The following is a 15,536-nucleotide window of genomic DNA, read 5'->3' as shown; positions in this document are numbered from 1 at the left end:
CATCAACACAAAGTCAGTCACCTGTGAACACCTATGGCAGCTGGGGGGTGGAGTAGTTTGGACAAGTGTCCTAGGATACTGACACTGTGTGGAGCTCATGGAAGTGAAACAAGTCAAATGTTATGTGAAGCCTTCCGCTGATGTGAATTTTGTGTGGAGTTCTGGTCTATGTTGGGCACAAGGGTGCTGTATACGATGAATATCGCCATTTGTGTGTCATATTCTCATTGGTCCCTCTTGATAGGAACCAAACTGTTGCTTGATTGGTTTGGTAAAATTGAAATGCTGCAATGCTGACATACTGAATTCACTGGTGATGGAGGCCATGACAATTATTTGTGTAAAAAAATAAACATGATTTCTGAAGAGCCTCAAAAGTGGTCATGGTAATCAAAGTATACTACAGTGTTGTATCCCTATACAGAGATATGTTTATCTAATACAAGACTATGTCCGTCATAACAGAACAAATGCTTTAAGGGTCACAATGGTAAGTGATTCCTTTTTTAACTCTTTACCCCACTTGAGCAAAATCACCTTCATACTACTGAAATATTGTTGAAACAATGGGCAATAAAAATCACATCTTTGCCCATTGCTAGATTTCTTATTAAACCTAATAAGTATTATGAGCATCATTTCTCAGAGTAAAAGTTTGTTATTTTTTCACAATCTGAAAAATATTTGTATTTCTGATGAATATGGGGAATGTGTAAAGGATGACAGTGATAATCAGTGGATATGCCTTGAACATTATGAACTTTTCAAGACATACTATTTGTAGAATATGAAACTATTTTGAATACATTAATATATGAAGTGTCTTTGTATTTTACAGAAATTTATGAAGAGTGTTCCTGATGTTCCTCTTTGACAAGATGTCTATCCAACACAGAAGAACGCAGCCTATTGTGAATGGGAAACAGTATTGACAAGGGAGGTCACTCTTGCCTCATCACAGGGAGATAACAACTTGAATCACTGTCAACAGTGTTATTTTTGTACAGCATATCTGCTGACCAAATATCCACGGAAGATATAACCAAGAGATTAATTGTCATTATGTCCCCAGTGAACTAAAGATACACCTATACTCAATTCTTGTATGACCATAAATGTACATTTTCATTTGTTACTTAAGTATATTAGTGGCCAATTTAGGTAACTTGTCCTTGTTTGCTCATTAGGTGATGATCCACTGTGATATGTCGGTAACCTCCTGAGATATAGAGATTGCTCTATGTTTATCTCTCCTGTATTTGAGAAATTCACTTTGCTTGCTTAGGCTGTTTGGTTAGGTTAATTGCATGGCAGTAGGCGTTACTTTTGAAAAGGTTAATCATTCCAGAGTTTTTGTTTTACACTTTAAAATGTATTTTTAATTTCTAAGTTAATTTTGTGTCTAAATGAATCAGGTTCCATTGTTGTTTTTGAAGGCTCCCTAAATTTTGCAATAATGATAGAAATATTCCTTGTTGATTCTTGATGTTTCATATGATTTAAGATCTCCACACACAGACACAATGCAATGATGAACGTAGACTTTTATACTGAGGATGAATTTACAGGAAACAAATTCTTATCATTTTTTGTCTGAATTGTATCTAGTTTATGCTCATGGATTCTTTGACATAAATCCAAACTTCTCTGTTTTAGTTATGTGGTCTGTTTCAAACAGCACTGGTTTGTTATTAGTGTATATATATGTGTACATATCTGTGTGCATGTAATGCAAGGTTGTACAATAGTTAGCGTGTTGATGTCCAGATACAGTTCATAATAATTAACTTGTAAGACGTAGTAAGACTGTCGACAGTAGTGCTTCCAGGGTGCTGTTGTATATAGCGTTCTTTACTAAGCGCTAAGGTGATCGTAACTCTGATACTTTAACTAACGACAGATATAGCGCTAAGGTTGTTTTGTACACCAGCACCCTGACCTGTAGTGTTTAAATAAGCTACCAAAGTGAAATCTGTAAGCATGAATATGCTCCAATTTTTGAAAATAAAAACTTCCTAAAGACTTTTTTCTTTCACCGGGATGCCAAAACAACCCAAATTAAACGTGCCATAGTGATGATTAAATGGCTGGTCCATTAGTACTGATGTTGGTTAGTGCCATATTTCTACAGGATGGCATGCTTGGCTACTCTTTCCTTGTAATGACAGTTACGATGATGTGTATGCAAGTGTTTCAGGTTGTTTATTTTGTTGTGTGGAAGTGTTGACTGTAAATGTATGTTACCATAGATGTTCAGATGATTTCATGAACTCAAGACGACTATCATGACACCCATTCACTCGGATGATTTGAAACACATTTCCGAAATGTTTGGCTTTCCTTCCATAAAGTTAACTGTTAAGATGGAGGATGGGAATTCAGTATAAATGATGATACCGGTATTTGCAGTTGCAATACTAAGGTGGTTACTATTGGTTGGTTATGGATGTGTTGACATAAAAAATATCAAAACAAATTTATTTACGTTTTTGATGATTCTGAATAACATAATTATAATGATATTAGAAAAGAAATATAAACAAACCAAAATGGAATATCACTCAAATTAGTTTGTGTTGAAAAGAGGATTCATTGCAAAATCAAAACTCCAAAGGAAGTGTTCACTACGTAGCTGCAGGTGATGTAGACCAATAAGAGTTACTGCCCTTGAATATAACCACTATCAGGTTTTGCAGTCAGGTCAGTTATAAAGTAGTAACATTCAGTGCAGACAGAGGATAAATATAGGACTTCAGTCAAATGTTTTGTGTTTTTAATCACCTACATAGTAACTGAACAGCGTAAAATTCTGTTATCTGCCAGAAGAAAACTTTATCATGTAATGGAAGCAAGACGTATGGTTGGTTAGTAGCGTCAGATTCACTTATCTATGCTGTGATGTATGCCATTTAATCAAAACAATTACCTTGTTAAACATATACAGCGTCAAGTATGTTTGTGTTTTAATTACTCACTGAGCTAGCTTGCAGGCAAACATAACACGTAGTCAGTGTTCGTCTTAGTGTGTGTTTAGCATAATGATTCATTAATCAGAGAATGTCTACTTTTTTTCCTACAGTGTTAACAAAGAATCTTATTCCTAACTCAACATATATAAAGCTACTAACTGCTTATATCTTACCTTTAATTCCTTGCTTTAATTATTGGATTAGTGGAGTTTCTGGAATACCCCTCTGGGAGAATTAGGTTCAACATGTGTTTTTCTAGCCCACTGTAGGGTTCGTTCCATAAAGTAATTAGTATTACTGAGGCCATTGTAATTCTCTTCTAAGATGACCATGAGATTGTTGTAATGCCACGATGATGTTGTATTTAGTGCTGTGTGAAACTGACTCTACCTACACAATAAATGGAGGCTCGGAATGACAACTTCATGCACCATTTACAAAGTATTGCAGTGTGATTAATTCTATTTCGACCTCTTTTACAGAGACAAGGAAACCATAATCAGACCTTCATTTCCATGTTTTCCTTATTTTTCTTCACCTATTTCATTTTGCCTTTTGCTTTTTCCATAAAGTTTCAGAGAACATTCATCTATATTAGCACTGAAAAGCATGCCATTTAGCTAATGTCCCCATTCATTCTTCTGGTGAAACTTAATTCCAAAATTTTATCTCAGAAAAAGAAGTGATGCTGTGGTCATATTTGGAAGAAATATACACTGAAACTCTCATCCTCAATATTGCTTCAGCTGTTGAGAGTGTTTTCTGTTAGGGACACTTTTACACTGAATCATTAATTTGATTTTGCCAAGCACTTTTCAATATCAATTCAGGAAGTGTGCATTTATCTTTCTATGACTTCACAGAGCCTGGATTCTTACATGGGAAGTATATGGAATGAATATATATATGGCTGACTCTGATATGCTGTTTTATTGCAAGTGCTCATTCTTTGTTTATGAAAAAATCTGTAATAATTTGCTCAATGAAACTGATTATTTTTTGTCATTTGTAATTCATTACCTGCACAATTAAAAAAAAGGCAGAAACAGGTTTAAACGTTATCGTCCCCCAACAGGAACTGATTATGTGATGACTATCAGTTGGATGATTTCAATGCAAGACCTTTGTAAATGTTTTGTGTCCAATGTAAATTCAAAGCTATTTACAGCATGTGGACACCCCATCTCAATCATGTCTTTCAGTTGAAAATGTTGATTCAAGATCATTTAGTGTTAAGCATGCAAGTAAAGCTTAATGTAAGAAGCAAGATATATGTTTAGCATATTTTTCAGCATTTTTCATTCTGTTTCGTAAATGTTTTGTTTATTCATTAAGATTTTGCTGTTACATTTTTCTTTTTGAGGTATTTGTGTTTTGATGTTAAGAAGAGATCTTGTTTAAAATACGCTGATGCTATAAAACAATGAATGTCACAATATTTTTTTTCCTATACATTATATGTACCATGATGCTGTTTCAAAGTAAGTGGTAGCTGGCATACAGGGGCACCTTGTGGATCAGGTCCCAGGTACTGTTTTCTAACCCAAATTGCATTATTGAGACTGACTAGTGCTTGAAAAAGTAATACAAGATTAGGCTAAAGAATTGACTTATTTCAGACTGCCATATTGAATGTCTGTTTTAAAATGTGATTATCGTGAAAACATACACATTCATACAGAATTAAACATATGGTAAGTCACAGCTTGGTGCATCGATGATGAGGTTCAGCCATACAAGGAACACGATTCTGAAAAAGGATATATTAGAGTGAGGATAGTCCCACATAAGAGACAGAACAGAATCTTAAAATCTACACTACCTCTTGCAAATAAACTCCTCACAGTGACAGCAGGTTCACAGAGCTCTTCCACCAGTCACTGCTCCCCAGTGCTTGGTGACCTACAAACATGCTCCGAGTTTGAACAAATGACTGATTCTTAATTATGTTTAGTCAGGTTTTGACACCAAATTCTCTTGTTATAATTTGTTTTGTTTCTACTTTTTTCAGTTACCCCGTAAGTGACACTGCAAGGGGGAATTTGGTGCAAGATAATTATTTAATTATCTGCAATGTGGAATCAATCTGATTCACAAACTAGTACTCACCTGTCTAATTGTAGTCAGCTGTAAACCATTTCTCAAATCACTGTAACAGAGTCCTCAAAGACAAAAATGTTTCTTTATTTGGTGTTAGAGAAAGTTTGAAACACACAGGTGCCTTTGTTGACATACTGGGATAGTAATGGAGGTGTTGCAAGCTTGGAAGGAGCTTGTTGATGGTAACAACCAGTGGAGATAATCCCCATAGTTTACACAGCTATGTCATCAAATCCATACAATCAGTTTGTGTTTAGTTCTAAAAACTAGCCTTTGTTTTTAAACAGAAACCCAAAGTACCAACAAAATGTGGTGCAGGTTTGGTTTTCGTAATTGCGTTCTGGTATTACACTGCATGTCTTGATTTTTTGTGTGTAAAATTGACATTATTTACGCACAAACAACAGATTGAAGTAAAACGTATGATGATTAAATTGAAACAGGATAGAATTGAGGATTTTTAGCAAGGTTCATATTTGGAGTATATGATTGTTTTCCAAAGGAAGATGTATATTTTGAAACCTTGAGTACAATTTCCTATCACCTGACTGTATATTTCACTCAAAATAAATCTATTCATACTATGATTGGTTTGTTTATGTCTGCATGGATAAGTGAAGACTTCTATACCAGTTACATATTCCTGGCCTTCAGAGGAACAGTTCCATATAGTTATGTCACTAAAATATGTAGATTCTCAGCCAGCAAGTCTTTGATTCATTCCATTGTCAATGAGCCAAGCCTGGATAGTGGAAGGTATAGCCTTTACTAACACCTGGTATGAGCTGCCATCTTCTTGGAGGATGCTACATCAACCAGACGACGGAAACAGTCTCTACACAGTGCAGACAGACATTCATGTACGAACCTTGGTCAGCAAATATTGAGCAACAGTCCACAATTCATTCATTCACGCAAGAGTCTGTTGATGAGAATGAATGAGTTGGATTTTACACTGCTTTTAGCAATATTCCATTAATATCACGGTGAGGGGCACCAGAAATTGACTTCACGTAATATACCTATGTGGGGAATCAAACCCAGGTCTTTGTCGAGATGAGCAAACTCTCACGGGCGGGTGCTGTCGCTCCACCTCAGGAATGAATGAGGTTATTTAAGTTCATTCCTTCAAAGGTTGATGGAATGATGGTAATTATTTAGAGTCTGTAGTTGTTGAAACATTCTCAAATTTTCTATTCCAGCCTTATCACTGAAACAAAAACAAGTAGTGAGCAATGTCTGGGTCTGCAATTTCCCGAAACCACTACTACACCTCTACAATGAAAATTCAAGAGGTTATTTTAAAGTAATTCAAAAGAACATTTATTCTCAAAATTATCTACAATATACAGAATATATAAAGTTGGTACATGTAAATGTACACATAAAAATATCTAAATTACTCTATTGCTGTAAACTTTAAAATCCATTAGATCTTTGTCGTGTGACACCAAAGCGTAGGTAAGTATGCCACAACACAATATAAGAGGCATGATTCACATGTTCAGGTCCTCATCACTATCACAACAGTAATGCCTATGTGCCAACAGTAATGCCTATGTGCCCAAAGTGTAAACCACAGGGCTTCAGAATGTGGTTCCTTCATTCCACCACAAACAACAACAGTAAGCTAATTCTGAACAGCATGTGCCTTTGCTCCACTTCATAGACTCCACTTCATAGGACTTTACTCCACTTTAAGCAATATCCCAGCTGTACTGAGGCAGAACTATGCCTTACATGTGATACCCCTGTAGGGAGTCAACCCAATACATGTACTTTGGGTATGGCCAGCAAATACTTTCACCATATGGCTACCCTAAAGCCTTAAACTGTTCCATAAAATGTGGTCCGGTCCAATATATATGTGTTCTTAGATAATGGTCAGCATGGATTAAACCAAGCCTTCCAATTTTACAGGATGTTGGTAAAACCAACCCATAAATATGTGTCAATAGGAAACTCTGTTTACTAATACTTGTAATAATTAATTGCTGATGAAAAATGTGTATCAGTAAGCTGGCAAGAAGTGGATGGTTGTTTTATTGCTTATGGGGATTATTTCGGTTTGAACCAGCAGTGATATTAATGCTCTTAACAATGTACAATTACAGGTAAACAATCAAACCAAGCAATTAACCTTTGAAACATGAAACATCATATGGAAGAGGGAATAGTATTTTCATAATTTGCCATATTTTGTATTGCTAAGTTTTGTCATGGGTGTTTTGTTGTTACCACAGTAACATCAAGTACAATAATCTCGTAGCCATCATACTGAAGTATATACAATAGAACAATGGAAACATGGCTTTGATGGAAATCACAATAAAGCACAAGTCCTTATATACACATGAAGCCAGACACAGATGTGGGTATATAAATGCAAGAACACACATATGATATTTGCAGTTTCTGCTTTTTTTCTCTATTGGCAATAGCTGATCAAATACTGCTTCAACAGATGTCATGTAAATGACAGGATCCCTCGGTTCCACTGTGATAAGAACATTACCTTCTAGAATTGAGAAAAAGATGACACAAAACTTATGCCATTATTAAAAAACCCAGATCTTTCTGTAAAGTACAAAATGCTCTGCTACACAATGACACCACTTTCAAGAAACAATGTAAATGCAATTTACTTTAGCATAAGCCACTATGCAGTGAATTTAAAGCTGTTCTGAAATGTGAACAATATTCCGCCACTGTTTCTGTGAGACAGCTTACTATGGGAAGATATTTAAGTTAAAGACCATTACTACCTTGTAAACACAGAGGAATCTGCATCTTTAATATTCAACCACCAGGTCCTGTCACTGCAAGGGATGTAAACTTTTCAATGCTTGCAGTCTAAGTAAACTTAGTCTCGGTACCTCTAGTTACAGTCCACTACTGAATCTTAACAAAACCTAGTAGGAGGTCGTTTCAGGTAACCTTTCAGCGACCTATGACCCTCCAGTCAAACGTGAGAAGGCCAAACAGATTTAACCAATAAGGCAACAGCTACTGTTTAGGGTTTGGCAGGACTGGCACTGATCCTCAATAAAAGAAAATTCACATAAAACACAGTTATTTGACCAGCAGTACATATGCCTAGGGCTTTCTGATGCCTTTGTTACCATTAGCAATATTTTCGCAAGATGACATCCTTGAATATTGACAAAAGCGCTATTTTCAGCAACTGATTACTCACTGTTGACAGTATTGTAGCATGCTCCATGTGCATTACCCGGTAGCGATCATATGGAAAATAGGATTAGCTGTTCGGAGGTAAAAGTTCAAAAGGTATGTCTGAATGTCCACTTTCGTGATTTGGTAAGCTGTGTTCTGATTGGTCAATCTCAAAGGTTACCTGATTCGACCTCCTATTAGGTTTTGTTAGACTCAGTAGTGGAGTGTAACAAAAAGTACTGAAACTAAGTTTATTTAGACTGCAAAGCTTGCACATTAAGGGGGCTCAGCAACACCCCCACCGAACATAAACCTTGAAATAACAAATACCTCAATACTACACAAATATTAAACAAAAACTAAAAGAATATTATTAATATTGTTTACTTTCAGATCTTAGAACAACTCACTATTCTATGTATGCAAACAACACAGTGATAATCTATAAAATTCTTAAATGCTTAAAGGTCACATGCAACCAAAAAATCAAACATAATTAAAACACAGATACCACTTATTCGTGATACATAAGAGGCATTGCTGATTGAGAAAAAATAAACAAAATTAGAAGCGTATAACCGTAAATCAAAAGTGCAATATTTTGTTCTTGTGTCTACCTTCATCGAAATAAAGCAGCGGCGGCACCAAACCCATTCAGAGCAGGTGGGCGTGCATTGCATATTGTCATTCCTAGTCCGCCAGGCAGACATATAGGTGTGAATAAACCAGACATTGAGTTTTCTCTGTGACAGAGTCTGCTTATCACAATCAACATGCTTTTGCTTATACAACATATAGTTTATTTACTTGTTTGTATACACAACCAACATTAGACTACTGCTCACGACCTCATACTCCAGACAGGCATGCATACTCTTTCAAGCTCTGCGAACCTATTCACTGTGCATGCGTTGTGAGCACAGCATGACTGTTGTAACCACTTTTTCCCCCAGCACTGGGGGAAAATTGTGAATAGTTTGAACTCCAATTTCACAGGATTTTTTTCTTCAGTTTTTTTTTTCTTGGGTTGAATTGGCATTTTTTGTGATTTGTTTTGGCAAGTGCATACCAAAAAGTTGCAATATCTGCAAAGTTGTGTTTTACTTTGATTACATCTCAAGAGGTTTCTGTAACTAGTAAATGTGCGTCCAGTACTCACAAATGTAGAGAATGGAGACTGAAAAACAATTCACTGAGGTATGAACAATATTTCAAATCAAGATCAAATCGCTCTTTTTCACCAATGATGAAGATGATGACTGATTATTTATAGGTCTGTTTCCTGTTTTTACTTACAAGTGAACTCAAGCTGTCGATTAAGCCTATAGTGGTGACATCAATTTGATACCTTGGTCAGATAAAAATACCATCAGCAATGATCTCAAGTTATTTCATTGGTCCATAAACATGATAAATGCTGACCAGAACATTACATAAACATGACATAAAATGCATCATGTTTTGGTTACAAGAACACAGTTGTTTCTCCCTTTTAAAGACATGTATCATACAAATATATAGTAGAAATATTGGATGTATTATATATATTAATATAAGTATAAATGTGTAAACTTCGTGTATCATGCTATCAAAATATACAGCATGATTATTATTGTAAAATATATATGCTAAGGCATCTAAACTACAAATACAGAAATGTACAAAACTGGATTTTAAGTATCAGCAGGTTTTGATTATTTAAATATCTAAGCTTTCCAAGCATTTATCCTGCCTAAAGAAGTTACTTGTGCAGTATCATGTGTGATCTGTGCTTAAAGTGGTATTTCTTTGACCAGTGTTCCAGCTATGTTCCAGCTTAATGTGGGCGGAAAGGTTAAAGTGACTCAACTTGCAGACATTTGCCTTCATGGATAAACATAAACATGGTTTTGACTGAAAAAGAAACATAATCAGGGCAAAATGGGATTCTAACCCACAACCACGGGTTTCTGGCATGAACAAGGGACATAACTCTACACCAGCCACTGGACTAAACATGCATCCTTCAGCATCATGCAGCAGTTAGCATAATAATGGATAAACCAGTTAAGTGTATCATTACATACAAGTTTGTTCAGGTTTTCATGCATTCACTTCAGACAAGACTGCATTACTTGTGAACTGTCATTTCACGTCACATGACAAATCTGTACCTGACAGAATTCTTATGAATACAAAAGGACATTATGAAATTTTTGGGGGGTTTGATCAATAGAAGTCCCTAAAATTTGATCTCTGAGTTTTCAAAAAACGAAGCAATAATGACAACAGTAAAAGGCTTATGGCAAAAATGTTTCTAAAATGATATCACCAAAGTAACCATTGAAACTGTAAGCCATTGACAAAATATAGACACATATCACAAGTTGTAAGAACGGAGTCTAGAGCTGGGATATTGTACCCTGTCTGAGTTAGCACTGTGTAGAGACCAGGGCTGATCGATGATCCTGGATTTGATCTGATGAACACCTCAGTCGGTTGCAGCCTTCGACGCAAAAGAAGACAGGGCTGATGCCTCTGACGGTATCTGCGTCAGTTGCACCTCCTCCTCCTCCTGACTGCTGTTCACTGAATCTGGATCATCATAATCACAATCATCATCATCATAATCACAATCATCATAATCACCACCACCATCATCATCATCATCATCATCATCATCATTATCATCACCATCGTCATCATCATCACCACCACCACCACCTGTGATTTGTCACTTATGATGGAGTTATGTAGCAGTGAGGAAGACAAGCAATAACTGGTTGAAACTTTCATTCAAAGCATTTATCAAATGCATTATTTTGATGACGAACATACACCCATAAACACATTTCAACAAGAAATACTCCCAGAACATATAAGTTAATATTTTGCTGGAGGACTGCTTTTATACCTCTTCTTTGTGTGTATTCTTAAGGGGAAATTAAACAAAAATATTCCAGCAACATCACCAGAAATGGACTTTACATAATGTACCCATGTGGGTAATAGACCAATCCAGTCCGGGCCGATAAGCCCCGCCCACTCCATTTTTTTTTACGTTTAGGGGACAACCTCTGACAATGGCGTCACCGCCAGCGAGACGTATGTACATTGAGAACGGTGTTGATGAATTCTGCTTGCGGTACTTTGGTATCCGTAGTTTATGAATGATATTTAAAGAGGAAAGCTATGCGTATATTACTTAATATTTGTTATTTGACAGACTGTAATTAGCAAGTGAAAATGAGTTACATGCTCTAAGAAAAAATTGTCCCAGCCAGCGGCTGCATGTAGGAAGCGTATTTTCTTTCGAAATGATTAATCTGTCTGGCCTTTCACGTCCGTCTAAGATACTAGCAGGGAAGTGAAACTGTTTGGTTTATTTATTCCTGGATTCCCATCGTAATTTTATAATAACCGTGAACACCACCAGATGTTCAAGCTGCAGATCGTTTTGGTGTCTACAAATAGATTGTCAACACTGAGCGAGGAGAATTCAGTTCGATCTTTTATCTGATGTTCAAATTTAGTTCAATCATTTATGTGAAATCATGAGTTTATAACTTTGACTAACAAAGCAGAAAAAATATTTCCATGCATCTGAACATACCCAGAAGCAAATATTCAGCAGCTAATCTTCAGCAAATCTCAGTAAAATTTCCCTCTTCACAATCTGTACACCATCCTAAAATGACATGGAATATATGGAAATATATTTTTTAATCATCCTCTTCAATTTATTTTTCTGTGTGTACTTTGTTGTGGAATCCTAATTTACAAACTTCCACAATACTGGACTTCATGAACTGCCAGTGTTTATGTCCAGGTATATAACACCACCATAACACAAAGGTCCCAGATACACTCTGCACCTGTACACTGACCCATCTTCCAGAAACAGTAAAATCTTTGAACAGAGGATCCACAGTTACCAGTTAACAGTTAACTAGGTTTCTTCAGAGATAATTACTAATGGACATAAGGTGCAAAGAATATCTAAAAATTCAAAGCTTTTGTCAATAAAATTACATCTGGACTATATTGATTCTTAAACAATGATGATAGTACTCTTTGTTTTATTATATCAGAGAACATATACCTCGAGGACATAACACGAAATCTGATGTTTCCTTTTCTGGAGTACTTACTAATGCCATCAAAAACATATTAAAGTTGTTTCAAAATGTGGTAAAAGTCTTAACAAACTTTAGGAAAATGCCCTAAAGCATTCACATCCTGCAAACCAGTGTGCAATTTATTATGTAGCTAATTTTCCAAATAACCATGTATCAACAAACCTTGAAGAATCTGTCCATCTTAATAAACAACACTTTGGCTCAGTGATGAAACATTGGTAACCTCCCCCAAAGCTGGTGATTTCTAAGAAGCATTACGTCAAATCTGGGTTAATTGTATGTTTCAATATTCATTCCAGTTAATGGATAGTCAACTGTGAGCTTGTAAGTTATTCTGTTCCAAGACTGAATAATGCCAGACCAGGGTGTGGCCACAACGTAGCATTTGTTGTTGTCTTTTTTTTCAAACTCTCTGGATGTTGAAATAACTTTTATATGAGTTACGATACAAGTAATCACTTTCAAACAAATCTCACTAGCGAATATATTATTATTTTAAAAAAAATATAAAATCGTAAAGCAGGAGCCAAGAAATTAAGTTAGTGCCATGTTATTGCTCTGCCATGATACGTCGATAGTGTTGTCTAAGCATGCCTGGTTCTGCTTTCAAACCACATGAATCTAATATGTTAGTTAGGTATAATTATTTATATTTGATTATAGTACTATTTATTTTACTACCTTTCTACGTTTACTAAAGGATGCAGGATTCTTAAAAGATCTCCTTATCATTTCCAGTTAAGTAATAAAAATGACAGTTGTACCAATGTACCTCTCCTGCATGAAAAAAATTATATTGTAACAAAAATTAAAAACAAATAATGTTCTCTTAGTTAAGAAATACATTTTTATTTAATTCCCTCAAATATTCCAGAAAGTCACTATTCTTCTCGCAAAGTTTTCGTCTCGACCCACATCTCTTTATAGAAATTCCAAAATATTTAAGGCATGGTTCAGTAGACATTCATTTGAAATGCTTTTCATATTTTGGATATTGCGTGATAGGCATCTGCTTACACTGTCCCTTTGATTAAAAAATATTACTCCACAAATATTTTGCGCTAGTAGCCCTTCAGATTGTACTTTTGAAACTTGACATCATAAAATTTGTGACAAATTTAAGAATATGTAAGATCAAAGGCAAACATATCCATCACATTGTACTTTAATGTAACATGTTTTGCAATTCTGGTCGTCCCTAACCGAAATTAGATTTGTTTACATTGTGTCACGGCCCTCTCACCTGTCTCGTTTTGGTTCTATGGTCTACCAAATCAATGCCCAGTATTGACTAAACCGTTAAGCAAAAACAGTGTTGTAGTTACAGAAACCATCCGTGTTCATAATACTTACGAAGCCTTAAACTGTTAGTTGTTGTCCTGTAATTGGTAATGATTTTGCACATGTGCGAAAGTGTGGAAATTCATGCAAATTCCAGTCTAAGTAAACTTCGTCTCAGTGTATTTCGTTACACTCCACCACTGAGTATAACAAAACCTAGTAGAAGGTCGTGTCAGGTAACCTTTGAGCAATCAATTACAGTCCAATCAAATGCGAGACAGTAAATAGATTTAACCAATCAGACAACGGCTACTATTTAGGGATCGGAGGGACTTTCAAAATATTCAGGTCACCGACACAGATCTCTCCACAAACAAAAATCCGCATATAATACAGTTATTTGGCCTGCAGTATACACACTTTTGGTTTTCTGTTGACATGGTTACCATTAGCTAATATTTCCGCAAGATAACATCCTTGAATATTGTCAAAAACACTATTTTCAGCGACTGTTTACTCAACGTTGTCATGGCAGTACGTACGCTGTGTGCTTCACCCGGAAGCGATCGTACGCTAAATAGCATTCGGAATCGTTTGGGTACAAACCTTTTCGAGATAAAAAGTTCATAAGGGATGTGCGAATGTGCACGATCGCGATTTGGTAAGCTGTGTTCTGATTGGTCAATCTCAAAGGTTACCTGACGTGACCTCCCATAAGGTTTTGTTAGACTCAGTGGTGGAGTGTAACGAAACGTACTGAGGATCAGTTTACTTAGACTCTTTAGTTAGACTGTGCAAATTCTCAACTTCGAGCAGACGTAGGTTTTGAGAACGATGGTGCTGACAGTTAACTGATTGTGAGGCCTATCGCACTGCTTGATCCACCTCAATTTTGTTGTCTTCACCAAAATGGTTCTGTTGAAGGTACTCATGAAATCGAAGCAATGTATAATAGATATTGTGAGTGTGAGTAGCATAATTCGAAGCACATCGCTTCGGAGGCTTCGTTTGACCCCAGAAATAAGTCTGACAAATCCAGAAAGCACGCCCGGCCTGCTGATTGGCCGAAATCGCTGCATATCCCAGCTTTGATTGACAGATTGGATCGGTCTATTGGAACCTGGGGTCTTTGGCATGACAACAATTGCTTCAACCACTAGACTATCCCACCACCCACAGAACAAGCATGAATTAGTGGGAATTCAGAAGGAATGGATCTAAGCGCATGTACCCCTAATCTTTCAGTCAAATCAAGTTCCTGTCCTGAAATTAGCAAGTAATACAGAAGCTTTCAGCATGTTGTGTGCAACTGAAAACAAATGAATCTAATTAAACCAGCTAAAAAGTAATTCACCTATGTGAATCGTCGTATGACTGCACCACTTACCATCGTTTGCCACAGCCTTGTGAGATGGCGCGTACATACACAGCAAGCCAATTACATACACATTCCACATTCCATAAACACCTGCAACGAAAAATAAATAAATTGATGGTTAACGCCATTTTCAGTAATGTGACAGTCTGTAAATCATCTAGTGTGGAACAAACAATCCTGTGATTGACACAATGACTGCAGTCAAACAAGTCACTAGTCCATCTAATCCATTCATAATATGCATAATAGAAGTACTACAGGCCAATAATTGTTAACTATTTTCTATAATTCTCACTTTGAGTTTCGTTGTATTTGTGACCTCAAATACAACTCTCAATCTTTGAGTCCTTTCACAAGAAATTAGGTAATAACCAACCCATCAGTGCCTGCTTCTGTTCACACAATGAGTAAGGTTTCACGCAACTCTTTGCAATATTCCATCAATCAAGAGAAATAGTTTTCAACACATTGTACCCATGTAGGCTATAAAACCCTGGGATATCCAGGAGTTTGATT

At 36.2% G+C, this 15,536-nt stretch overlaps 2 protein-coding genes across 9 annotated transcripts in view; one reads left to right on the top strand and one right to left on the bottom strand.

Moving 5' to 3' along the window:
• The window catches only part of LOC137291892 (FYN-binding protein 1-like), a 67,023-nt gene extending 61,370 nt beyond the window's left edge, over positions 1-5,653 (top strand). For 3 of the 6 annotated variants that reach the window (XM_067823442.1, XM_067823449.1, XM_067823445.1), the window contains exon 14: positions 839-2,550. In XM_067823442.1, the coding sequence (XP_067679543.1) occupies positions 839-861 (23 nt within the window). In that variant the 3' untranslated portion in view covers positions 862-2,550. Of the gene's footprint in view, positions 1-838 lie in introns of all 6 variants that reach the window. The other 3 variants (XM_067823443.1, XM_067823446.1, XM_067823448.1) reach the window with 2 other exon arrangements.
• The window catches only part of LOC137291894 (protein wntless homolog), a 191,275-nt gene that overhangs the window by 157,727 nt on the left and 18,012 nt on the right, over positions 1-15,536 (bottom strand). The window contains exons 9-11 of one of the 3 annotated variants that reach the window (XM_067823452.1): positions 15,030-15,110; positions 11,836-11,910; positions 6,369-10,817 (exon numbers count right to left, since the gene is read on the bottom strand). In XM_067823452.1, the coding sequence (XP_067679553.1) occupies positions 11,864-11,910; positions 15,030-15,110 (128 nt within the window). In that variant the 3' untranslated portion in view covers positions 6,369-10,817; positions 11,836-11,863. Of the gene's footprint in view, positions 1-6,368; positions 10,818-11,835; positions 11,911-15,029; positions 15,111-15,536 lie in introns of those variants that run through there. The other 2 variants (XM_067823451.1, XM_067823450.1) reach the window with 2 other exon arrangements.

This window comes from Haliotis asinina, chromosome 7 (genome assembly GCF_037392515.1).
Source record: "Haliotis asinina isolate JCU_RB_2024 chromosome 7, JCU_Hal_asi_v2, whole genome shotgun sequence".
Lineage (NCBI taxonomy): Eukaryota > Metazoa > Mollusca > Gastropoda > Lepetellida > Haliotidae > Haliotis > Haliotis asinina.
This window is presented reverse-complemented; position numbering and strand designations above follow the sequence as displayed.